Source organism: Cydia fagiglandana, chromosome 6 (assembly GCF_963556715.1).
Source record: "Cydia fagiglandana chromosome 6, ilCydFagi1.1, whole genome shotgun sequence".
In the NCBI taxonomy this organism is placed as follows: Eukaryota; Metazoa; Arthropoda; class Insecta; order Lepidoptera; family Tortricidae; genus Cydia; species Cydia fagiglandana.
The window spans coordinates 2,382,741-2,410,732 of NC_085937.1; the positions used below are offsets into that span (position 1 = coordinate 2,382,741).

At 40.7% G+C, this 27,992-nt stretch overlaps 1 protein-coding gene and 1 long non-coding RNA gene across 2 annotated transcripts; both read left to right on the top strand.

Annotated features, from left to right (window-relative positions):
• Positions 1-20: 20 nt before the first annotated feature.
• LOC134664951 (probable cytosolic Fe-S cluster assembly factor GI11683) lies at positions 21-27,238 on the top strand. Its single transcript, XM_063521682.1, has 9 exons — positions 21-181; positions 663-877; positions 1,938-2,083; positions 2,410-2,568; positions 2,986-3,234; positions 9,722-9,926; positions 10,601-10,758; positions 16,306-16,435; positions 25,966-27,238. Exons 1-9 carry the CDS (start codon positions 116-118, stop codon positions 26,075-26,077), a joined length of 1,440 nt encoding a protein of 479 aa, XP_063377752.1. The 5' UTR covers positions 21-115; the 3' UTR covers positions 26,078-27,238.
• LOC134665551 (uncharacterized) lies at positions 10,896-14,243 on the top strand. The gene is made up of 3 exons (XR_010098380.1): positions 10,896-13,486; positions 13,656-13,777; positions 14,092-14,243. It is a non-coding gene; the product is annotated as an uncharacterized LOC134665551 (long non-coding RNA).
• Positions 27,239-27,992: the final 754 nt, after the last annotated feature.

Sequence of the window (27,992 nt, forward strand, 5' to 3'; positions counted from 1 at the left end):
GATTGCGTATGGGACTGTATCGACTGTATGCAAAACAGAACAAAATATTATGTAAAGTGATTAGGCTATTCAGGAAACAATCTAAACTCCTAAGCAGTACTAACTGTACTAAGAAATGGCGTCTCGCTTCAGCGGTGCCCTCCAACTCACCGATCTAGACGATTTCATTACTCCGTCGCAGGTAACCTATAACTTCCTTTTTCCCTGTTTTTTACTCACCTTGGAAGTTTATTATTAAGATCTAGTATGTTGTACCTACTTATTAAATTACTGTATTATACCTGCGGACAGTTCAACACACAGGATCCACAGTTTCATTTAATTTATGGTTGAAATTTCTAAATAATAATAAACGAAGTTTTAAGTTTGGGATTCAATAGAACTAAACTAGTCATCGTTCCTACTATAATTCCAACAAGATAATTTATGATATTTTAAAATCTATTAGGTTCATATTTGCACCATATTTCATTTTTGATGTGATAGGTAATTAAGTAAACAACCTACACACATAAAATTGCAGGGAGTAAGCCAGAAAAAAAAAAAAAAAAAAAAACCTACACACATTAGCGGATATAACGTTTGTAAAGATATTAAATTTATTAATGATCAGCTTTCGCCTTATTGTTAAAATATTACAAAAAGATATCATTATTCTCCAGGAATGCATAAAACCAGTTAAGATTGAGAAGCCAAAAACCAAAACTGGTGCCAAAATCAAGATAGGTGCCGATGGATACTTTGATATCAGTGAAGGGAGGGAGCAGAAGCTTCAAAAGGTGGAGATCACGTTGGCTGACTGTCTCGCCTGCAGCGGATGCATCACTTCAGCGGAGAGTGTGTTAGTCACACGGCAGAGTCAGGAGGAGTTGCTAAAGTAAGTTACACTTTTAATAAATTAAGGTTCCAAAACAAGTGTGTAGACTGTAGAACACAATAAAAAATTCTTGACTCCAACTCATGTTTAATTAATATTTGTATATACATAAATGAACTATTATACATTATGTGTTAAACATTATCAAACTGCACAACGGGACTTAATTGCGTAGTTAAGTTTTAAGATTTACCTCCGACGTTTCGAGGACGGCGTTGTCCCCGTGGTCTCGGAGAAGACCCACGAAGAAAACACGGGGAACACGGGGGGGGGGGGGGAAACACGGGGGAGAGTCTTCTCCGAGACCACGGGGACAACGCCGTCCTCGAAACGTCGGAGGTAAATCTTAAAACTTAAATACGCGATTAAGTCCCGTTGTGCAGTTTGATAATGTTTAATAATCGTGAAAGTTTAAATCAGTATTATGTGTTAAGTATTAAAGTGGCCATTAGTATAATGTAAATGAACTAAGTTACTGTTTTATCTGGCTTAGTTATACTTTCAATGATATGTTGTCTTTGAATTCTAATGAATATAGAGGTAAAATTAACATAATTCATTAGATTTTCTCCCTTAAAACCATCAGAATAGAATCAATACTAGGAGCTTGTCACCAACAGTAGACTTTATGATTGTTACATTAAAATATCAAATCCAATGAATATAACACCTGCCAGACATATCTAGTGGTAAACACATACATTGTGTATAAACAATGTAACAAAGTAAAATAGTGTTTTCACTTTTCCATACAATGCAACATTGTATTGATTTTATACATCATACTCCACCAACCAGAGCCCAGGGCCTAAGCGGTACCGTATTTACCATAAGGGCACACGGGGCCCTATCCTCAGGGGGCCCCCAAAGGACCAGACAGTAACAGAATATTTGATTACCCATAATAAATAGAAGATCATAGTAGAAAAATGTTAGTTTAATTAGCTTTTTTTATTTTCCAAAAGGGCCCCAAATTCTTATGTGCCCAAGGGCCCCAGCATAGTTTAAGACGGCCCTGGGCCTAATGTAAGAACTCAGTCTAATGAACTATGTATTTCAGGGTGTTCTCGGAGCGCAAACACACAGACAGCAAAGGCGTGACTCAAGACGTGAGCCTGATCGTGATCTCCCTGTCGCCGCAACCCGTGCTGTCGCTCGCAGCGCGATACAAATTGGAGCCCGAAGAGGCGGCTAGCAGATTAGCAGGTTATTCATGTTTTCTGATTTGCAGTGGGAACATTCCACGGGCTGTCCCGTACAAACGCATTTTATTTCGTATATTAGAATTTTTTTTTCGGCTCTTAAAGCCGACGACTAATTATTCTGGTCATATTTTTGACCATTTGTAATAGAAAAAGAAACTCCTACACCTACAAATCTTCAGAAAACTCGCGTTTGTACGAGACAATGGTGTCTACCATACCAATTTCATGGAATTCTCCAGTGGTAAAACAATATCCTGACAAATTTATCTGATGTGTAGTAGTTTTAGAAATGTAGTTTTGGAGAATTATCTGACAGATATTTTGCAGGTTACTTCAAGAAGTTAGGTGCAGACTTGGTCCTCGACATGACGGTGGCTGAAGACTTGGTACTTCTAGAAGCGCAGCAGGAGTTCCTCCAGCGCTACCAGAACCAGCAGCACGAGCCCACGGCGCGCCATCTGCCCATGCTCGCTAGCTCCTGCCCAGGTACAATATGAACCACACATTAAATTGTAGGCAACGATCACTTATCATCTAACTGGAGCATACAGGTGACGAGAGATTTCGTAAATAAAATAGCTGCGAGATTAAGTTGAAATTTGGTACACATATGTAAGTCTGTGACCCGATTTATGTAAATAAAAAGCTCGATGTGTAAAGACGTGTCTGGGCCGTACGATCGATGCCGCGCGTGCGTTTGCTTCCAGCGAGGCACCTATTCTCGTTGATGTAAAAATCTAGATAATCGTGTAAAGCTGCTCTCTACAACCCAAGTGAAAAAGCTTTTATAAATGGTAACTGGTAACCTTCGCTAACCTGTCACTAAAAACTGTGACAACACTTGTACAGAAACAGAACTACAGTTAACCAAATCCAGTTATAAACAATTACTTTCCCCCACAGGCTGGGTATGCTACGCCGAAAAGACCCACGGTTCCTTCATCCTCCCCCACATTTCGACCACCAAGTCCCCGCAACAGACCATGGGCTCGCTCGTGAAGCAACTGCTCGCGTCGCGCCGCGAGGTGAGCCCCGGCGAGGTGTACCACGTCACGGTGATGCCGTGCTACGACAAGAAGTTGGAGGCGTCCAGGGAGGACTTCTATAGCGACCTCACCAACTGCCACGACGTCGACTGTGTTATTACTGCTAGTAAGTGATTTGTTTTAGTTACGGTCTAGCAATAGTGAGTGGCGTGGGTACATATGTACCCCCAAGTCCCCTCAACAACCACGAGCTCACTCGTGATCAGCAATACGTGCCTATGGATTAAGTTTAAATTTTTAATTTAGGTCACAGTTGAAGGGTTTACTTCAACACCCACGGTCCCATTACAAATGAAAAATATTATATATTATTTATAAAAATATGACGTGTGAAATGAAATGACCATGACATTGTTAGTGTCATTTTAAACATAGAATTCTCATCTCTATAGTTTTTTTACCTGTGTGTCCACCATCGCTCTCTTAATGGCGAGTTAACTAGTCTGGAAAACCAATTATCAGATGAAAAATTCAAAATAAATATGCAATTTGGGCAATCAAACCTTCTCCCCTACATTATTCAAAGCCGCCATTTACTACCGAGAAATCGGTTTGTCAGACTTTAAAAATCTACGTTATTCCTTAATTAAAATATTATGTGTTCCGTACTCCACATCGGATATCTTCATTGAGAGAGTAACGCGATCGTTGACCAATGATGCCGCTAGCGTCTATGTAGTCGCTCCGCCCCACGCCGTGACGTAGTTCCGCTTCCACTTCCTGCGAACCGTTGCTCGCTTCCCGCCACTCGCCACCGCCTTGACATTGTTTCGTCGACCGTCTTGACCGATGGTCCGCAAATATTTTTTGCGTATATTTTTGCAGCATGGTGCTTTAACATTTCCGATCCAAAGCTCGGTCGATTAAATAGTGAGATATGGCAGAGATCGCCACTATTAGTCTTTTGGCGGTCTCGCGATCGAAGTCATCGAACGGTGCTTTTCGATTCTACCCACTTTTTTCTTGCTAAATTAATTTTCACATTCCATGCTGCTAAAATCGTTACCGTTAACTCGCATTTTCGAGATCGAAGTAGGAAGTGCGTCAGTGGTTTTTGTTAACAAGTGGTAACAAGTCGCTCCGCATCGGAGAGGGAACGCGCGGTCATCGTGCCTGCGGCGGCGGCGGCGGCGCCCGGGCGGCGCGGCGGCGGACGGCCTGCGCGCGCTGCTTTCGGGCGCCGCGCTTCGCTGATAAGGAGGTTTGGATTGTCTCGAACCATCCGGTGAGCCAGTTTAAGATATTCTAATTTTATTGGCGTTCAGAAGTTACTTCGTCACTCGCGGAGGGTTCTCAGGCAGTAGCCTGGGAGTACCTCGTGTTGTTAAGCGGGCCACAGACCATCAGTTTTGGCTGCGCGGTTTTGACTGTTCGGTCAAACTGTTCAGTTAAAACGTACGTGTGTAGGCAAATCTTGAACTGTGCAGTTGAACTGACGATCTAATCGAAATTTCATTAGATAAAGTTTTAACTGAACAGTTTGACTGAACGGTTAGGGCTGTGCAGTTAAAACTGATGGTCTGTAGCCCGCTTTAGTTGCGGCGCGACCGGGGCGCCCCGACCCCCGGCGCGGGGGCGCGGGCCCGGCGCCCACCCCCGCCCGCGCGCGCCGCGTCTTCTGCTGTCGTCCAAGGTGACTCCGAGACACCGCGACGCTGCGGGCCACGGTGGACGCCTCCAGTCCGCAGGACTCGGAGAGACGTCACACGCCCGCTCCTGTTGCTGCAGTCGCGGTGCGGACGCCTCCAGTCCGCGGGACTCCGAGAGACGTCACACGCCCGCTCCTGTTGCTGTAGTCGCGGTGCGGACGCCTCCAGTCCGCGGGACTCCGAGAGACGTCACTCGCCCGCTCCTGTTGCTGCAGTCGCGGTGCGGACGCCTCCAGTCCGCGGGACTCCGAGAGACGTCACACGCCCGCTCCTGTTGCTGCAGTCGCGGTGCGGACGCCTCCAGTCCGCGGGAGAGAGCCCGCTCCTGTTGCTGCAGTCGCGGTGCGGACGCCTCCAGTCCGCGGGACTCCGAGAGACGTCACACGCCCGCTCCTGTTGCTGCAGTCGCGGTGCGGACGCCTGTCGCGGTGCGGACGCCTCCAGTCCGCGGGACTCCGAGAGGCGTCACACGCCCGCTCCTGTTGCTGCAGTCGCGGTGCGGACGCCTCCAGTCCGCGGGACTCCGAGAGACGTCACACGCCCGCTCCTGTTGCTACGCCCGCTCCTATTGCTGCAGTTGCGGTGCGGACGCTTCCAGTCCAGCGGGACTCCGAGAGATCCGCGTGGCTCTGCGAGACGTCACACGGCCGCTCCTGCAGCTGCGGGCGCATCGCGGGTGGATCGCGCCAAGGTGAAGGCGGACCGCTTCTGCGTCCCGACTGCTCGAGCGGAAGGAAGGTAAGTTACGTGTAAGCAGTGGAAATGCTACGAGTACAGCGACGATCGCCGCGTTGGTTGCCGGCCGTCATGACGTCGCTGGTGACCTACGCGCCGGTGTGGCCACCACGATGGCACCGCCGAGGGCAACAGCGTCGCCGTGATGATGCGTGCAACTACGAGCCTAGCCATCGGCGCCTCCCGTGCCGGTAACGTCCGTCACGCGCACCGGCGCCTGTCGAGCTGGCCGCCACGACGGCGCCTCTCGCACCTGAGCCTGGCGACGGTGGCCGCCATGATGGCGCCGCCCGCTCGATGACACCGCCTGCCCCCCCAGGCTGGCCGCCACGATGGCGCCTCTCGCATTACGCATCGACGCGGTGGCGGCGGCTGCCACAATGGCGCTGCCCGCCACGATGATGCCGCCCGCCACGATGGCACCACCACCTGCGCACTGGCGCCTCTCGAGCTGGCCGCCACGATGGCGCCTCTCGCCTCACAGCAGTGCCTCCCAGACCAGCCAGCCAGACGGCGACCGCCTCATGCACCGGTGCCTCCCGAGCTGGCCGCCACGATGGCGCCTCTCGCCGCACGCACCGGCGCCTCCCGAGCCGGTGGCGGCGGCCGCCACGATGGAGCCGCCCGCCTCACGCGACAACGCCTCTAGAGCGGGCCGCCACTATGGGTCCTCGCCTCACGCACCAGCGCTTCCCGAACCAGTGGCGGCCGCCATGAACCGCCCGGCCTCAGGCACGATGGCGCCCCTAGCTTCACGCACCGGCGCCTCCCGAGCGGCGGCGGTTGCCACAATCACGCCGATGCTGCCCACCGATGCTGCAACTACGACGATGTCGTCCCTTGCTCGCTGGGCGCCACAGTATCAGTTTTGTCCTGTCCACATGGTTCCATTGAGGTACGCAGGCGCCTATAGCTATGGTGCAGGTATAGGTATGGTATGGTACAGCACGAACAGACCGCTAAGCTCTTGGTTTCGGTTAAAGAATCCTCCGGCGACGGCAGACAAGGTCGTAAAGAGCCCCGTCCTAGCGCGGCTCGACTGCCCGGAGTTGAAAGCGGTAAGATATGTCGATACTCAGAGGAAAATACGTCGTGTTCCCGGGCTTCATAAAGGTGCTGATCGACTTCGCTGTGTCGCTTCGAAGCTCCTACGACTTCTCGAGGCCATGGAGTGGTCCAACCAGAGGACAGCTAGCGACAAGGCCCTGTGCGACCGCTCGAAACCGAGGTGAAAGGCATCGAAAAGGTCTGCAGACTTCACATAATTATCTCTGCTTGCTCGCGCTCTCCAGCTTAAGTTCCGTCTTACAAAGACGAACTCGTGCGAAAAGCCATAATAAACAAAATGGGACAAATAAACCCGCTGCGCCTGAACAAGCTTGAGTTTCCGGTGCTAAGAGAAAGGGGCCAGGAGGACTCCAGCAGTTTCCATCTGTCTGTATTCGACTTTATCGAAACAGTTTTGTTACGCAAAGCGCCAAAATCGATTTTAGACTTGATTTCATCAGTTCGATTTCCTTAAAAGCATGCTACTAACTCGATGCCCTATACTAACTCGATATAGGGTGTCTCTTCGGATAAAGCGAATTAGACCATCACGCTCCTAGACATCACGTGGGACACGCGGCACAACACACCGATTGAAAGTTTTCTTTTTCGCGACATACAGGCCTGCCTTGCTGCAGAGTTTCTCGCAGAAATGAGACTCAATGCCTTCTGTTCAGTCTCAAATTCGCAAACTTTAGTTCATGGAGGAAGGTGAAGCCTTCGCAGTCCCCAGCAACACGGAGCTGCCGAAAGCCTCGCACCACTTTCTTCCTCATCTTATGCAAGCAGTCCGTTACAATCTCCAATATTGGTAGACAATGTACGAGGTAAGGCCCTTTCAGCGAAGAGTAACCGTTAACGGGCCGCATCTGCAGCGCTGACGACAGAAGTGTAAACATACAACCGCACCGGTACAGTATACATAAAACGACGGCGACACTACATCCCTTCCGTTACTACGGCTGTCGCTAAAACTGCTGATGCCAGCAGATCGTCTACAGGTCGCGCTGGTTGCTTGCTACTTGCCAGGTCGGTACAACCCCCGAGGGCAACGGTTTATCAAGAAGTCACTGCGCGCCCGAGTGGCAGCTGCGCCCAGCAGCCGCCGAGACTGTCTTCACCTGACAGGCGCCTTGTTGGCCGGCCTCCGCTTTCGAGAGCCCTCGCACTGTGCCACGGTATTTCTTAACAGACTCATTGAACTGCTACCACGACCTTTGACAGCTGCCTGTGAGACTTGGCATGGATGTCTCCACCTCCCAGCCTAGTCTGTGTACTGCGACGGCGTGATAAGGAGTCTTAAAGCAGCTGTGGTAAGCTTGCAATTTACTGGCGGTCCTAGTGAACACAACGTCAGACCGCCCTCCCTTACGAGTCAACGACCTTAAGAATGAGGCGTAGCTCCTGTCAGATAGGACGCTCCAACACCGAGCTGGCGGGATCAGGAGTGACGTCCGCTGCTGGCGTGACTGGCGCATGCATATAACATGCCAAGGTCTAAGGCTGCGGTCGTACTGCAGACGCCGCGCGCGGCCGACGGCGTCGCGTCGCGCGCAGCGTCTGAATGGTGTGTTCGAGAATGCTCGGGAGTGGTCGTTTTCGCTCGCTGCGTGCGGCGTCCCCCCGCCACCACCATTCGGACGCTGCGTGCGACGTGGCGTTGTCGGCTGCGTGCGGCGTCTGCAGTACGACCGCAGCCTAACGCTACGTAGCGAACGAAACGCAACTGTCACTGTCTCACTAATATGGAAGAACCGGATATTCCCGATTCCGGTACTGTGTTTGTATAGAAAACAGTAACGGGAGCCCCTAGATCGTCCCCTTGTCCAGGCTGCATGTACGGCCACAATGTAGAAACGGTCTTTATGGTGCATCAAAAATAAGATCAACTGCCAGGTACCTCTATCCAGTGAAGTAGCGAGCTATCTCAGACGTCTATTTCTATTATCCATGTTAGCTTTCAGAACGATACTCGTTCATAAGCCTCTCACAAGTGCTGTGTATGAACCACTATCGGACACTATGCCTTCTTCCAACGCCATTAATAGCGAGACCAGCGCCTCCCAAAGCACCAGCTTGGGACGCGAGACATCTACTTGCCCTAATTTAAATAGCCCTACAACGTTAGGTACGTTAGAAGAAGTACGATAGAATAGCTGCCGCACTTTTGCTGTTAGCATCAGGCAGCAGGGTCAATGACCTTACTCTACTACACTGTAGCCCGGGCAATTACATAGATAACTTTAACGCTATTATTTTGTGTCCGAAATTCGGCTCTAAACCAGATAACGTGTCTTACCGACTGGACTCTTAGAAGCTCCGGAATAAAGTATAGACCCAGTATAAGTAGGTAGTCTGGGTACGTCACCTTGCGAGAATTACACAAAATGTTAGGGGACACTTCGCTTATTTCTTTCAGCCACAGTCTCATCCAAGCCGGCCTCGCCTACGATTGCTTTTGATCCACGATGTACTTAATAACTAAATTGGCTGGAAAGCTATTCACTTAGCGATATTTTCGCTTATGTTAATTGGGAACATGACTCGCCGAGATTCTGCGGATCGGATGCGATTTCGAATGAGAATTCTCTTAAACCAGTTTCGAACCTGAGATTACAATTTCAATTCTCAATTTCCTGTAATTCACATTATAACGAGTCACTGTGATTTCATGGGTTGCAATATGGTGTATACATATTTATTCGTTCTCTGAGTTCTATGACAGTAGGTGTAGCCCTATCGCTTGCGCGCCCGCTAACTCGCCACCAGGAGATAATAAACAGGTCTCAATGAAGATATCCGATGTGGAGTACGGAACACATAATATAAAAATTTTACCTTCCAATAAAATTATTATTATGTTTCCTATCCACATCGGATATCTGAGTAATGCCTTCCTGGCAGGCTACTAGGCTACTTTTATGCCGACGGTACTTCTCCTCAACAATGACATGGCGGTGGCGAGTGGCGGGAAGCGAGCAACGGTTCGCAGGAAGTGGAAGCGGAACTACGTCACGGCGTGGGGCGGAGCGACTACATAGACGCTAGCGGCATCATTGGTCAACGATCGCGTTACTCTCTCAATGAAGATATCCGATGTGGATAGGAAACATAATAATAATTTTATTGGAAGGTAAAATTTTTATATTAAACATTCAACAGTCGAGTTGGAGCAGATGTTGGGCGCGGGCGAGCTGGGAGACGCGCCGCCGTCGCCGCTGGACTGGCCGTGGGGGGAGCCCCCGGGCGCGGGGCTGCGCAGACACGTCGGCAGCGGCTCGGGGGGCTACGCGGACCACATCTTCTTGTACGCTGCTGAACACCTGTTTGGAGATACTAAGGCGGAGCTGGTTTATAGGAACTTAAGGTTAGTAGAGATTTAAAACAAAAGAATTTTAATAATCACGTTGGGAGGGACGCCCCATTTGCCCCCCAACTGGCAAAATTCAAAATGTAATGGGGGTGGATCCCAAATTCCCAAAATTTATTGAAATTATTAAAAAGAAATTATTTTAGAATATGCTTCTGGCAAAAATAAAACGTCGGACAAAAATATTTCCGAACACCAATAGTATGCAAGGGTGTGTTTTGGCCACATCTCCGGACACCAATGTGATACAGGGGCGTGTTTTGACCACATCTCTGAGTCAGAACCCTGACTGCGTACCCGCTGCATTGCGCGTTTCCAGACGGTTCCTACGAACAATGGACGTGAACACGATACGTTGTGAAACGCTGACCCCGCTGACGCAAGCTAGCCATCGCGACCCATATTTACATTACTTGCACTACGCTATCTGGATTTTTGTAACTTATGTGCTTCAACATTTATATAAATTGTATTTAGGTATAGGCCTATATTCTAATATACTATGCTCACAGCCTCTCGAGCCGGGATCGAGTTTTCGCCACCCTTGTTTGCCACTTTATAATCTCGCCACCACCTACTACTATATCTAATATCGCTTACAAACAAACAAGTAAATCCCATAAATATTACGCGGCTTTCTTTGTAGGCAATATATTATCCTATTTTTGCAGAAACCCTGACTTTCGAGAAGTGACTCTCGAAAAGGACGGTGTAGAGGTTCTCCGGTTCGCTATCGCCAACGGGTTCCGGAACATACAGAACTTGGTGCAGAAGATGAAACGCGGCAAGTCGCCGTACCACTACGTCGAGGTCATGGCCTGCCCTTCAGGTACATGCAACAACATCGCATTTTTGATTGCACCTGCACCTCTAGCACATCTTGCATCCGCGACTTAGACCGCGACTCGAGTCGCCATTCCCGCGGCTGTCAAATCTGTCGATTTCCGTAGCATAACTTGTACCCGCGACTGCAACAGCCGCGTAGAGAACTCAAAGTCGCGGCGCGACTCGTCAGTGTTACCCGGCGAAATCAAAGTCTAAACAAATCGATATTTGCAAGTGGCAACACTGAATCGGAAACCAGGGATGCGCTAAATCATTCGTTCTTTGGTGGTAAAAATCTAGTTTTTTGTCGATGGTTAAGTTTTTCTTGTCAAAGTCAAGGAACTTTAAAATTTTGTCAACATTTAATTACGGGAAAAAATATGAAAAAATGTAAGTAATAGAGCCTTATATAATTAATATTGATAATATTCCTTAAAATATATATTGTTTAAAATTTTCTGTTTAATAAACCTTTTAAATAAAATATTTTTGTAAGTAACTATAATAATGGAATTGCTATTATTGGGTTTGTTCTCATATTCCTGTTGTAAATTGTGTTTTTTTTTTTCAGAATTAGTTCAGCATTATCCTAGACACGATTGATATCCCAGCACCCAAAGGAAAATATTATTAACAGGAACGTGCCAACGGGACCCGAAGTGGAGATTCGGGAAAAGAAACACACTAGGCAAGCTTGTAGGTTTCAAACGCGGAGCTGTCCCCTTTTCTAAATTAACTAAGATGTGAGAAGCGCTTTAGCTTTAAGAACACCACCGACGAAGTGAACTATTAATAATAACCCTAATGGTTATGGCGTACACTAAGCTGCCACAGTAACTCTCAAATAAGTTTCATATAGTTTTTCTTGTGTCAATAATGGATGGCATGTGTGTGTACTGTGTACCTAACTGTTTATGATTTGACAAATTGATATGAGAAGCTTATTTCATAGTCCTCGATGAAGTCATGACCATATTTTACTGTCTTGTTTATAAACCAATTTTCTTTCCAGGGTGATATTTAATTGTCCTACGCCGCATGTCGAAGAAAAAGGAAGAGAAAAAATACTTTTCAAGGGTAATAAAGAAGATTCTTACAATTTCTCTATAGTGGTTCTAGATGTTAATATATATTAGGTTTAATAATAAGAAGTCGAATATTGCAAGAATATATAAGGCAAAGCAATATACTATTAATTTAAATATTGTTTTTTTTTTCTCTCCTGTATTTTTACCTGAAAAGAAACAAAAATAAAGTAGGTAGGTAAGTACCTAGAACTCCTAGAAGCCATGATTAATTAGCTCCCCAAGGCCCACTTCATACCTAATGCTGACAGCAACGTATCATAGCATGATCGTATCAGGCCCTGTCAAACATGAAGTGAAACATCTAGAACACGGGTTTGATCTAGAGGAGTTTCAATATGGTAGACCATATGATAACCGTACCTATGCTACCTACGCAGACTATGACATGAGCGTAATAACTCCTTCAAAATGTTGTTGGTCGGCTCGGTCCAGTCACGTCACGGTATGGTGTTGGCAGGGGACGGAATGGTTTAGTGGGTGATGACATAATATTTCATACAAAGCATGATTTTGAGCCGGACATGATCCTGTTATAGCCACGTATTACATCATTCTGTTACAGTACGATGCAGCGGGCACAGGCCACATGTAGGTATGTTTTGTTGAAGTCGAGGAAGGTTCCAAACGGTACCTAAATAGTAAGAGATTGTTGAAATTAGACATCTAACCGTGATCCTAAATATTACTACTAAGACTATGGCTTACTTAATAAGTTGGATAGTTTGTTTTGAACATTTGTACCTACCCACCTCATCGGCTTCATTTATGTACAAGCAAGCGGGCTCCGTTGTTAGGTTGATGAAAGTTTTGTGTAAGGAAGTCTTAGGATTACTTTTACAAACTTACGAACCTGAATTGAAATTTAAAAATCCTACATATGTACCTAATTACTTAATTGAGTACCTACAAACTAGCTGTTTGAAATTAAAGTTGTAAACATGATGGGTGTGTTGTGGTACTTGTAGGTATCACCGTGCATAATCAATATAAGAGTGCGTAAAGCACATTTAGTGATTGTTCCATACTTCCTTATTCCTTAGGGCAATAAGTAATTATACAAATTATATTATTACATAATATATGAAACTTGTTTTTAAGTTATAATTATCATGAGTTTAGTTACAAAAGTACAAGCAAACCACCCGCGAGAGCGAGTCGCGTTATAAAGTCGCGTAGACTTCGACTCGCGGATTGACATAAAGACGAGAGAATATTTTGTCTCAAAATAGGCAGTTGTGCTACGGATTTTAGTTCAAAGTCGCGATCGTTGTCATTTTCTGACAGTGACACCTGCACCTCTAGCACATCTTGCATCCGCGACTTAGACCGCGACTCGAGTCGCCATTCCCGCGGCTGTCAAATCTGTCGATTTCCGTAGCATAACTTGTACCCGCGACTGCAACAGCCGCGTAGAGAACTCAAAGTCGCGGCGCGACTCGTCAGTGTTACCCGGCGAAATCAAAGTCTAAACAAATCGATATTTGCAAGTGGCAACACTGAATCGGAAACCAGGGATGCGCTAAATCATTCGTTCTTTGGTGGTAAAAAATCTAGTTTTTTGTCGATGGTTAAGTTTTTCCTGTCAAAGTCAAGGAACTTTCAAATTTTGTCAACATTTAATTACGGGAAAAAATATGAAAAAATGTAAGTAATAGAGCCTTATCTATTTAAGTTTTGATAATATTCCTTAAAATATATATTGTTAAAAATTTCTGTTTAATAAACCTTTTAAATAAAATATTTTTGTAAGTAACTATAATTAATGGAATTGCTATTATTGGTTTTGTTCTCATATGCCTGTTTTTTTTTTCAGAATAAGTCCAGCATTATCCTAGACACGATTGATATCCCAGCACCCAAAGGAAAATATTAACAGGAACGTGCCAACGGGACCCGAAGTGGAGAGTCAGGAAAAGAAACACACTAAGCAAGCTTGTAGGTTTCAAAGGCGGAGCTGTCCCCTTTTCTAAATTAACTAAGATGTGAGAAGCGCTTTAGCTTTAAGAACACCACCGAGGATGTGAACTATTAATAATAACCCTGATGGTTATGGCGTACCTACCAAGCTGCCGCAGTAACTCTCAAATAAGTTTCATATAGTTTTTCTTGTGACAATAATGGATGGCATGTGTGTGTACTGTGTAACTGTTTATGATTTGACGAATTGATATGAAAAGCTTATTTCATAGTCCTCGATGAAGTCACGACCATATTTTATTGTTTTGTTTACAAACCAACTTTCTTTCCAGGGTCATATTGAATTGTCCTACGCCGCATGTCCAAGAAAAAGGAAGAGAGAAAATACTTTTCAAGGGTAATAAAGAAGATTCTTACAATTTCTCCATTGTGGTTCTAGATGTTATTATATATTAGGTTTAATAATAAGAAGTCGAATATTGCAAGAATATATAAGGGAAATCAAATACTGTTAATTTAAATTTTGTTTTTTTTTCACTCCTGTATTTTTTACTTGAAAAGAACCAAAAATAAAGTAGGTAGGTAAGTACCTAGAACTCCTAGAAGCCATTATTAATTAGCTCCCCAAGGCCCACTTCATACCTAATGTTGACAGCAACATATCATAGCATGATCGTATAATAGGCCCTGTCAAACATGAAGTGAAACATCTAGAACACAGGTATGATCTAGAGGAGTTTCAATATGGTAGACCATATGATAACCGTACTGCTACCTACGCAGACTATGACATAAGCGTAAAGCGTAACGACCTAACGACTCCTTCAAAATATTGTTGGTCGGCTCGGTCCAGTCACGTCACGGTATGGTGTTGGCAGGGGACTGAATGGTTTAGTGGGTGTTGACTGATAATATTTCATACAAAGCATGATTTTGAGCCGGACATGATCCTGTTACAGCCACGTATTACATCATTCTGTTACAGTACGATGCAGCGGGCACAGGCCACATGTAGGTATGTTTTGTTGAAGTCGAGGAAGGTTCCAAACGGTACCTAAATAGTAAGAGATTGTTGAAATTAGACATCTAACCGTGATCCTAAATATTACTACTAAGACTATGGCTTACTTAATAAGTTGGATAGTTTGTTTTGAACATTTGTACCTACCCACCTCATCGGCTTCATTTATGTACAGGCAAAGCGGGCTCCGTTGTTAGGTTGATGAAAGTTTTGTGTAAGGATCTTAGGATTACTTTTACAAACTTACGAACCTGAATTGAAATTTAAAAATCCTACATATGTACCTAATTACTTAATTGAGTACCTACAAGCTAGCTGTTTGAAATTAAAGTTGTAAACATGATGGGTGCATGTGTTGTGGTACTTGTAGGTATCACCGTGCATAATCGATATAAGACTGCGTAAAGCGCATTTAGTCATTGTTCCATACTTCTTTATTCCTTAGGGCAATAAGTAATTATACAAATTATATTATTGCATAATATATGAAACTTGTTTTTAAGTTATAATTATCATGAGTTTAGTTAAAAAAGTACAAGCAAACCACCCGCGAGAGCGAGTCGCGTTATAAAGTCGCGTAGACTTCGACTCGCGGATTGACATAAAGACGTGAGAATATTTTGTCTCAAAATAGGCAGTTGTGCTACGGGTTTTAGTTCAAAGTCGCGATCGTTGTCATTTTCTGACAGTGACACCTGATCGCGAGTTTGTCGCGGCTCTCGCGCGTGAGTTGTGCTGCCAACACGCGACAAGCCGCCAAGTCGCGCCGATCTGTCACTTCTCACGCCTGTCGCGGCCAGTTGTGCTAGAGGTGCTGATCGCGAGTTTGTCGCGGCTCTCGCGCGTGAGTTGTGCTGCCAACACGCGACAAGCCGCCAAGTCGCGCCGATCTGTCACTTCTCACGCCTGTCGCGGCCAGTTGTGCTAGAGGTGCTGAAATCAATACTCAGTCGCTTTATGTCTATTCCGCATACTGATAAAACTGTTTATACGTGAGCCGCTCCGTTGGGTTGGTGGGTTGAGGAACGGTAGCCCAAAAAACAAGTTATTATAGTTATTTACGATAGAAGTGCGGAAAAGAGGAAAGATCAGCAACTCGTGTCGATTTAAAACACTCCCTTCGGTCGTATTTTAATTTATCGCCACTCGTTTCGATTTACTTATTCGCACGTGTATCGTACAACGTTTTACAGTACATATAGCCCTTTAAACTTTTGACATATACTTACACAAAAAGTGCTGTTTCTCGTACTAGTGCGGAAAATTAGGACCATATGTACTTACTGTAAAATGTTTTTAGTTATTCTAGTTCTTAATTTATACGAAAATGATAACAAACTTAAACTGAGTGAAATGGGAAATAGATTAGATCTCCAGAACGGTCTTTTCTCCATCGTTTTAGGGGCGTAGGGACGGTTAATCTCGTGGTTTGGGCGCTAAACCAACATAATGTGACCCAAGAAACAATGGAAAAAGGTACGAGCATACATTTCTGTCAATATTAAGCCCGATGTATTATTGACAGGTTGCCTGAACGGCGGTGCGCAGGTGCGGCCCGTGGCGGGCGAGAGCGGCCGCGAGCTGGTGGCCCACCTCGAGAAGCTGTACCGGGACCTGCCGGTCTCCGTCCCCGCTGAAAACAAACTGGTTCGGAGGTAATGACAACCAAGCTTTTTTATTCACGATAAGTTGAGCCACAGACAAGAAATCCTCCAGATTGAGCATAGTAGCGCTACCCCGTCAAAGTGTTTTTGTGTGACGCCCGCGTCTTTGAACGGACCAATCACGGCACGGGACTCGCTCACCTCGTCCCCCGCACCCCAGTATTTTTGGCAGCATCGGTTTCATGATTGCTCTAAACTCCGTCTAGAGGATTCCTAGTCTATGGGTTGAGCATTCCTTTACTTTACAGAAAACCGCAAGTATAATCGATCCGTTTTAAAGGTATTTGAGAACATTAATTTATCTGCTGAAACAAATATCCTCTTACCCAAAAATCCCCTAAGGCTGCATTTTCACCAGAGTTGTGCGAAGATGCGTAGTGAGATATGTATTTGTTAAGAACCAATAGGGTCTCTTCATTTACCTATTCTCGCTCAGTGCTGCTCTAGTCAGCAAATTTCTATTGGTTATTAACAAACAGTAAACACATCCCTCGCTAAGCTCGCTATGCAACCTCACACATCTGATAGAAACGCAGCCTAAATGAATATACTATCTACGTTCAGTCTGGATTCAAACACTATTTTCACAAATTTGGTTAAGATATACATTATTTTTTTAGATATACATGTATGGAGTTATTCATAAACACCTTACTGGCCTGAATTAGCTATGAATCGTTTGTCTTTATCTATCATTTTGACTTGTGTATTTGTAAGAAAGGGATAAAACATACACTGAGAGAAAAATCATCACCAGGAATTAAAAAGAACAGTTCTGTACTGGGGGAAAAAATGAAGTTTTAGTAATAATTATGGACGTTTCACTATTTCTGTAAAGTTTATTTATTTCTACAAACAGCTCAGTAATCCCAAATATAATTTCAACAAACAGATAATAGAAATTACAAGAACTAATAGAAATTGCAAAAGTCAATTTGTTGTGTCCCCGGATTAAGTTTATTTTTGTAATTCTAAGTGTATTTTTGTTGTACTTTTCTCTCAGTGTAATTTAAGGTGGATGTCTAGGGATGGGATGCCGATTATCAGCCAAAAGATGGCGTCACTGTGCACGAATTGTGGATTTTCACTATTTCTCCTAAAATACAAAGTTTCATAAGATGTGTTGATATGTGCGAAAACTATAAAAAATACTACATCCAAATCGAGACATGTTCAACTCAACATTGTCTCATTTCGTTATTACCGGAATCCAACTGCAAAATATTGCAATTTCTTGCATTCACGCACACTTACGTACTTAAAGTCACCTTAAAGTCAGTGTCAAATGTCAGCAGATTCGTAATGTTACAGTAAAGTAACCTAGAGGGCGCAGCGGATGAAATGTTTATTGTTGAAAAAAGATTGGAAATTAAATAATAAATTCTTGTTTGAGCAACGATTAAGAATTACAAGGCATTCAGAAGCAACTAATGTTTTCGACCATCAACTGTCATGTGCTCGTGGCACCCGTAGCCTCTATTTTGAAAAAAAATCAGATTGTAGCTAAGATACATGGTTCAAACCCCGACAATGGCAATTTTTTTTTATTTTATAATTTTAACATTCTCTTTTGAATTATTTTAAGCGTATGTTATTCTTCGAAACTAAACTTACGTGAGTAAAACATTTTCAGTAATTTGATTATTTTTTAATAATATTATGGGAAGATATATAAAAGTATTTTTATTTTCCGGTTTTCAAAGGATATAAATAATGATTAAAATAATTTAAAAAAAGTCATGCATGAGGCTAATTAGGATCGCAGAATAGGTACATAAGAAGTCAACTATCGACGAAGTATAGCTGGTCAAGCAGATCTTGTCAGTAGAAAAAGGCGGCAAATTTGAAAAATGTAGGCGCGAAGGGATATCGTTCATAGAACATTTGGATTTCGCGCCTTTTTTTACTGACAAGATTTGCTTGACCAGGTATAAAATAAAAGTTTCCAAAATTTTATTGAAATGATATACCTACATGAAATAATCAAATACAACACATTTACTTAAAATAACTTTTAAAATAAGGCATATAAAATTACCAAAAAGATGAAATAAAATAAATACAAAAAGAAATGAGTCTTTGTTCGTGGTTTGAACCCTGTCATGCTGTTCAACTTGTTAGACTTATACTCAATAGCTAAAAGCCACTAGACCATTTGACCATAGTAGCAACGGGCGAAAAATGCCTTCTTATTTAAGTAACCTATTACTGTCAAAAATATCAAGTTTGAATTGATTTGAAATATAATTTTTCATTGTCGACTTATTGACATCCAACGTTGCGAGCATGTTGTACTTTAAACCATTTGGCAACGTCGCACGCGGGGAAATCTTCTGAAAATGTATGTCCTTTTATATTTTGATATTTATGGATATATGAGGATTCTTCTACTTATGTTGCAAATTGATTAAATTATCGAGAGACAAGAACAAGAAATATGATTCGGTTAAATTGTGTTCTAATGTATGGGGAAGACAAACTAATTATAGCCAGCCTTTTATGAATGTAGTATGATACCTTAGGGTATGGTGCTTTACGCACACTAGCGTCCCTTCCCCTCCCCCTGACGCAACCCCCCCTTTTTGCATGAAATATGTCCCGGTTCACAGTTTTTTACATTTTTTGAGGAAAGTATATATTTTAGGAAAAAAGTGTCAATGAAAGAAATAATCCTTAATAAATTCTTAATAAAAAAGGTCTTATTCATTTTTTTATATGATGCACCTAATTCATGTATTAGCTTGTCAAAATTCGAAATAACATAGTTTTTACTTAGGATTCGAAACTCATTTATTATACACAGTGTAACACGAGGAACCCGAATAATTTTGACAGCGTATTCCTGATCATATTTAGAGACAAAAATGTCCTATAAACTTTTTTGAAATGCGGCTAGTTTCAGAGTTAATACCAATTTAAAAAAAAAACAAGTTTCTATTGTTACATAGTTCAAAACGCCTTTTTGATGGCGATGTTGTTGTTTGGATTTAGTCTAAATATCCCTATTGATATGTCAAAAAGTGACAATTAAGTAACACGTTGCAAAAACTATGTTTTACGAAAAAAAAGTAAAAATCCATGTTAACTGACAAGTTTACCAATAACATTTACTTTTTATGTACATACATATATAATATATATATTCAAAAAATTAAAAAAAAGCGGCCAAGTGCGAGTCGGACTCGCGTTCCAAGGGTTCCGTATATTACACAATTTTTAACAATGTATTTTTTATTTTTTATTTATTTATTTAGATATTTAATTCAGGGAACAAGGCCCATATTACAAATACCTTACAGACTAACATACATATGTATTTTATAAACTTAAAACTAAACATTATTTATGCGAAACGTGAGTGAAATCTTTAAAAAATCCGTAGGAGTCGGATCAAAAACTGTAATTAAGTCCGACTCACGCTTGACTGTACATTTCTAATAGGTTTTCCTGTCATCTATAGGTATAGACCTATTTTATGTATTTTTCAAAATTTTAAACCTTGTAGTTTCGGAGATAAAGGGGGGGGGATAGTCATTTTTGCCTATTTTCTTGAATAACTTCTAAACTGTTTATTCAAAAATTATAAAAAATATATATTTGAGATCCTTACAATAAGCTCTTTCATTTGATATGTAACATGATATAGTTTGAAAATTTTTATTTTTGAATTTTTTCATTTACCCCCCAAAAGTGGCCCCCATGTTTAAAATTCATTTGTTTACAAACTTACATATGTGTATCAGATTTCAACTTGATTGGTCCAGTAGTTCCGGAGAAAATCGGCTGTGACAGACGGACAGACAGACAGACGCACGAGTGATCCTATAAGGGTTCCGTTTTTTCCTTTTGAGGTACGGAACCCTAAAAACAATAAAAAAAATTGTTTTCGGCGAAATTGACCTAAACTCATACATACATTTTTTCCTTCTTTTGACCTCAGAAATAAAATCTTTCGCATTTCTTGAGGACACCTTGTATAATAAGTGTTATAAAATGAATATAACCTTTTTTACTAAGAATTTAATAAGGAACTATTTCTTTCATTGACACTTTTATCGTAAAATGTATACATGAGGTCAAAAAAAGGAAAAGATGTAATTATGTGTTTAGGTTAATTTCGCCAAAAAAAAATTTTGTTTGGTTTTTTTTTTTAATTTTATGAATGAATTTGTACATAAAAATTAAATGCTATTGGTAAACTTGTCACTTAAAATGGTTTTTTTTTCGTAAAACTTAGTTTTTGCAAAGTGTTACTTGTCACTTTTTGACATATCAATAAGGATATTTAGACTAAATCCCATAGTAGCAACATCGCCATCAAAAAGGCGTTTTGAACTATGTAACAAGAGAAACATGTTTTTTTTTTTAATTGGTGTTAACTCTGAAACTAGGCGAATTTCAAAAAGTTTATAGGACATTTTTGTCTCTAAACGTGATCAGGAATACGCTGTTAAAATTATTCGGTTTCCTCATGTTACACCGTGTATAATAAATGAGTTTCGAACCCTAAGTAAAAACTATGTTATTTCGAATTTTGACAAGCTAATACATGAATTAGGTGCATCATATAAAAAAAATGAATATGACCTTTTTTATTAAGAATTTATTAAGGATTATTTCTTTCATTGACACTTTTTTCCTAAAATATATACTTTCCTCAAAAAATGTAAAAAACTGTGAACCGGGACATATTTCATGCAAAAAGGGGGGGTTGCGTCAGGGGGAGGGGAAGGGACGCTAGTGTGCGTAAAGCACCATACCCTAAGGTATCATTCTACATTCATAAAAGGCTTGTAATTAGTTTTTCAAAAAGCACAATTTGGCCGAATATATGAAAGAGGGTCATTGTTGTTGTAAAAGGTGTGCAAGAAATGATACGTTACTGCACTAGAGCAGTTTAGGTTCCAATTCCAAGTACGATTTTATTATTCTTTTTACAATAAGCAATTGAAATTTGGGTATAAATGGATTTGTTATACAATTTCCATTCTGATATTTGACTCCCCATTCCATAAATTACTTTTGGCCAAATTGTTAATTGAAAATACCTACTCTCAAAAATACCAACTCTCAAAAATACCTACTATAAAAATGTATTTAAAAAAACACATGCATTTTACTTTCCTCGTATGCGAAATGAAAAGTAGAGTGTTTTAACTCGGGTGAAAGGCAGCATTTTTGAAAAAAAACCAGGCAAGTGCGAGTCGGACTCGCGCACGAAGGGTTCCGTACTATAATGCAAAAAAAAACAAAAAAAAAAGCAAAAAAAAAACGGTCACCCATCCAAGTACTGACCACTCCCGACGTTGCTTAACTTTGGTCAAAAATCACGTTTGTTGTATGGGAGCCCCATTTAAATCTTTATTTTATTCTGTTTTTAGTATTTGTTGTTATAGCGGCAACAGAAATACATCATCTGTGAAAATTTCAACTGTCTAGCTATCACGGTTCGTGAGATACAGCCTGGTGACAGACAGACGGACGGACAGCGAAGTCTTAGTAATAGGGTCCCGTTTTACCCTTTGGGTACGGAACCCTAAAAGTATCATCTACTAATGTTATTGTTATGCACAAGCAGAAGATATTATAGAATCTTGTTTATTTACAAGAAGATGACATTTTTCTCCACATACCTATAGTAACAGCACCAGTCATGGGACATTTAAGAAGAAATTTGGAGTATTTATGATATTTCCCTTATACATGTAACTGGTCTACCGCTTAGCGTGAAACCCTTAAAGCGTTTGTGTCACTTTTTAGTACAGGTACTAAATGTGGCGCCAAGTTTAAACACTAAGTGCAGGCTAGAAAAGAAAGTACGTTAAAGAAAGTGCGAGAATTGTACTTTTTTTCCTAGTTTAAGACAATATCAGACAAAATTCGGTTTATGCGCAGGCGGCAGTTGAAATTTGAAATTCGCTGAATTTACGACAGAGTATGTTCCTGACGCCATAGAATATAAAGTAAATAGCCAAAGTGTTTTCTTTCTGTTGATATTATTACTAGATGAGTTAGATATTGTTATTTTATATAAAGCTCATTAAATCATAGATTGGTTCTGTGTCAAAAATTGCGAAATATATCTTGTCCCATTTTTGTGACATTGTCGATAGTACTGGTAACAAAGTACCATTTAGCACGTCCTAAAAAACGGACAGTGCCGGCTTGTGCGGAGACAAGATTGTGACAGAAAACGGACATTGCCATACATAGGGAATATACTTTTTTTTCATTTATCGTCGTTTTATAGGCTATTGTTGCGTTGGAGTTACGTTATACATAAGTATATGTGTACATTTTTTTATATTTTAATTTCAGGTGGTTCCACCATCTGACTCAGAAGAGTGAGATAGCAAAAAAGACGACAATGACGAAATTTTACTAGAGGCAGATTGTACATCTGCCTTGCCCCAATCTGACTCTTTTTCAGCCAGGTCACTTTCTAAGAGGATGTCAAATATAATGGACAAATATATGTTCATTTATGAACACGCGTGCTTTTATTCCTATTGTCATGCTATTAAAGTTTGGTGCGCTTCATTGTGAATAGCACTGTCTGTATTTAAATATAATTTCGAAGTCTAACGTGGTCCTTGTGGGAAAAAAAGTTGTTCATAATAATCGACCTGATGACCTAAACACGACCTGTCCTCTAGTACTCCATCTACAAAACTTAATTCCTCGCCATTAAACGCATAACTCGCTTTAGTATTCAAATTATTGACACGTCTTGAAATGTCCTACGGTTAAAACCTATTTCAAGTCGATGATGAAGATGCTACAGTTCCTGAGGCCTGTAAAATGTAATCTCTACGAAATTAAGGAGAGTAAATAGCTAATTTCGAATCTAGTCTTTCATATGTCGGGCAGACGAAGCAAAGCATTTCTACTAGGGTACAAGAACATATTATTATAGCTGATGATGTCAAGCACCGCCAATTAAAGCCTGCGGTCTGGGAGCATGACATAGATAAGACTCTGGTTCTCGCCAAGGAGGAACCTTATATTCCCAAAATGTTGCCAGAGGCCATTGAGACTGAAAAATATCTAAACTTTTACTGGAACTACAGCTACACTCTACCACCAGCTTAAGTTCCAGATAATTCGGGTAATAAGAAAACAAGCAAGACATACAACTCTGAGACCATAGTGATAAACGGTGTGGTCATTTAAGTAAAGTAATATTACTTACAATAATTGTAATGTGTAACTAGCTTTATGAGCCTATTTTCCATGTATACGTAGCTTTAAAATGTATATTTTTTGTTTAATATACCTGTACTTGGGTCGTTTTACATATCAACACTAGAAGTAAATATGGTATTATTATGTTTCCCATAAGTTTTTTCTTCTTAGTAATCGAATTAAACATTTTTTTCAAACATTCATTAGTGTTATTGAAATAATTTTAAATTTTCTTGCCCTGTAATTCTTTAAAAGTTTTTATATTTTTAAACTGTATAACGGCATTGTCCGTTTTTTAGGACAACCTTGGGAGCAATCAATATATAAGGTTCGTGGCAATGTCCGTTTCAACGGACGTCCTGAAAACCCTACTTTCAGAATGCTTTTAATTTTTTTTTCTTAAATATAGTACTTTTTTACTCATTACTATCCCCAAAAACATTCCACGTGATAGGTGGATACATTATTTCATGTCTTGCCATGTTAAGGGTTAAAAGATGAAAGTCCTATCCGTCTTTCATGTTTTAGGCGTGTTGTATCAAAGATATTGCAATGAGTTTCCACATACTTAACAAATTAAAACTATGTTTTTTTCTTCTCCAGTCATGGACACCAAAGCTCCAGTAATGGGCCCCCAGTAATGGACGTGGATCCAGTAATGGGCCCCCTATAATGGACATTGCTCTATCAGTATAAAATATTGAAATGGGGTATAAGTTATGGCAAAAAAATCAATTTTTGGTATAAGCTTTTATCGATGAATGTATTTTTCTTTCCACAGCCAATTATTATTGTATTAGATCCATCGAGACAATTCTAATATACCTAACACAATTAGTTAGGGTTTATTTCGATAAAATTCCCATGGCCACCTCCTGTCTCCATCATAAGATCAGGTCGATGTTATCATATATAATATTGCATTATCATCAGATTTGCATACTTAATTACGTACTTACAAAAAAATTCAATTGTATCGGAAATCGAAAAGTGGCTCAAATTCAGTTACCAAAATTTGACCCACACAAACTAACAGGGCAAGTTAAATAAAAGTTTGGAAAAACGATATTAATTTATGCGAAGTCCGAGAATACCTCCTGGTTGACGTATTTCGTAACTACATTTTACTTCTGTATTGTTTAAACATGAAATTATGCCATGGCAAGCATTATAATGTCAATTGTCCCATTATAGGAGGCATGCAGTTTTACAGCTCCTATAATGGGATTGGGCCAAATACCACTATTTTTTTTACATCTGTGGAGTCACAACATAGTGTGTTGTATACATTATCTCATGGTAAATGCAATTAACAAAACACATTCTAGTTTTCATCGAGTATTAATTAATTAAAATTTAATAAATTAACTCACCTCTCTTAGCGAAGTTGTTAAGAATTCGTAGTGGTATTTTTTTTCAGTGACACGACAACTTTTGGGTTGACGCCAATTTCTTAAAAAATAACCAAATTTAATGAAACTTTAAATTGAAACAGCTCTAAGACTCATATTTATGATAATATACAGACAGTGTTTATAAACTATTTTTAGATACTTATTTTAGAGGATTTGTGGTTTTTTGTCCCATAACTGGTTCCACGTCCATTATAGGGTCCACTACTATATATATTTTTGAGAAAAATATAGCTAGGTATTTTAGTTTAAAAATCATTGTTACAATAAATATAGGCTTTTCCAGAGAACATTTACCGAAACGAAAGCAGAATTCACAAGGGTTTTCGGTGGACGACCGTAACGCGAATGATTGTTTGGACTGACCTTTCTATAAATATATTAATGTATTTTATTGTGTAATAATCATAATAATTATTAAGTTATATTAAATCTGGGAATGAAATTATATCAGAAAGGAGATTCTTAAATGAGTAGGTATACTCGTAACATGCTTTGTGCATTAAATATACCTCCCTCTATTGAGTGAAAATAAAACAAAATACACAGGTAATCTGTGTTGCGGTTTTAAAGTGCCATCTGTTACACCTTTGACAAATTAAAAATGATTGCTTGTCAAATGAAGTCGCCATGTTAGAATTACACCGATACTATAAGCATCACTCACACAAACAAGCAATGAGGCAAAATTTTACCAATATTCAAAGGCTTTTTTCTTAATAATTTTAATCAAAATCTAGTATTTTTTTACGTTCTGCGAAGACAGAAATATATATACTACCCAAACATTACATATACAAGTGAAGAAACCCTATATAATAGGAGCTAGGGTGCCAAGAAAGTTGTATGAAAATCGAGCAAGGAGAACCACCTTAACATAAAGTTTTACGAAGAAGGGGGGTAAAATATAACTAATACTTCCAGGTTATATACTGAATGGCTAGACGGGCGAGACTCGGACAAGGCGCGGGCGATGCTGCACACTTCCTACCACGCCGTTGAAAAATCCGACGTCGCGCTCAACATCAAGTGGTGAATTCAACCTTAAGGGTAATGCGCTAAAGTCGTTTTTACCTTGAGACTGTTTCCGTCGTAGTTACATCGCGTTAAAGTAAGTGATAATTTATACTTTAAGCGTACAGTGCTAGAGTTCATTTTACATTGTTATCCTATGTACTAATTTAAACCTTAAGCTTACATCGTTAAACTCGTGTTTGCTTTGTAAGCTAAGTTAGCAATATTGTCAGAATCACATGAAATGGTGATTTCGACTTTAGGTTCTCGTGATAAAGTCCAGTTTACTTTGTAAGTAGAGTGTTGACAAAGTAGCAAGGTTGTTTGTATCATAAATGTGATACCAATTTGATAGTAGCAGGAGCTACCGTGTGATTGTTTTGAATCCGCCACGACTAAAATCGAAACTGTTTATTAAAACAACACCTTGTGTTGACGTTTTAGGTACGGCCATCAGATGTATCTGAGGGGCCGAAGTGCTCAAAAATATCTGAACATGCACTCTAATTCCTCGACAATAGAATAGAGGCGTGTGATAGAACCTTGGCCATGCCGATATATAAACCGGGTGTAGCCCGTAACATGAGCAAAGAATTAAAACATAGATTGTACTCCTCAAACCGCGACTTTTTTGTTCAACAACTTTTAAAAATTATGAAGTATTTAGACTCCCTATTTTTCATACAAAATAAATATTATCTTCAATGGACGCCATCGCCACGCCATATCATTTGATTGACGTTGCTTGTCACGTCTTAAACATAACAAAATTCGCAATACATTGCGTCTTAGAATAAAATTTAAAGTGTATTATAAATCAAACTACAAGTTATTTTTAAAAGTCGCTGAACTAATATTGGTCAGTATGAGGAGTACAGCCTACGGTTTAAATTTTTGCTCATATTATAGGCCAGACCCGGTATATTTTTTTTATTTACACATCACAAAAAACATAAAACTAAGATGCGCCACAGAAACTTGTGAAAGTTTATGCGTACAACTTGTGAAAGTATATCTGGCGGCGACTGTACAGATTAATTATAATTTTTATTATTGATACTTGGATATCTCCCAGAGACAGTTTTTACTATTTGAAATTTAATTGGATGAATATTTAACTACTGACACCTAATTTGATGATACTGTTTAAAGCTTTGAAATAAAATAGAGTTAGACCAAGGTAAGTCTGCAACGATTTTGATAGCACACGCAGTGCAAGTGTTATTTAAACGTCGTAATTTCATAAAAATTTGACGCTTTACACTTGCACTGCGTGTGCTATCAAAATCGTTGCAGACTTATCTCGGTCTGACATAGGTACCCAAAACAAGAATATTGATATATAAGAATAATCTTTCTCATATTTGCAATAGTAAAAAAGAACCGCTTGTTTTTCGGTGTTGCTAATTAAAATTCGACCTTACACAAAGTGAGTGAAGGTTTACAATCAAAACAAGATCAACACAGGGCGATTACATTAGGACCCCTTCTACGTCGCTTGTTTAACGGTTGTGTTAACTTGTGTTAGGTACATAAGTTACATGCAAATTAGGTTGAGTACGCGCAAGTTAAAGGGCAACACGTGACAATTTTTTTTTTTTATTATTATGAATGGGCTTACTCATGGCCACAGACTAGCCGAGGCGTAGAGGTATAAGAATACAGCTGAACACAATTTTTTTTTTCAATATTTTAATTTGTGTTTTGAAGTAGTCGGACTACCAAAATATTTATCAACCGCTTGGGTACGGTGATAGATGTCAATACAATTTTACGCGATTCCTCGTTTTAAGGTTATTATACATTGTATAGAGATGACATCTGAAAAATACAATACAATACCAGCCTATTTTAGGCACAAAATAAATATATTAAATGTAAATAGATATGTTTTGTTTCTATGTTTGTATGTATAATATTAAGTTTGTATGCACTAA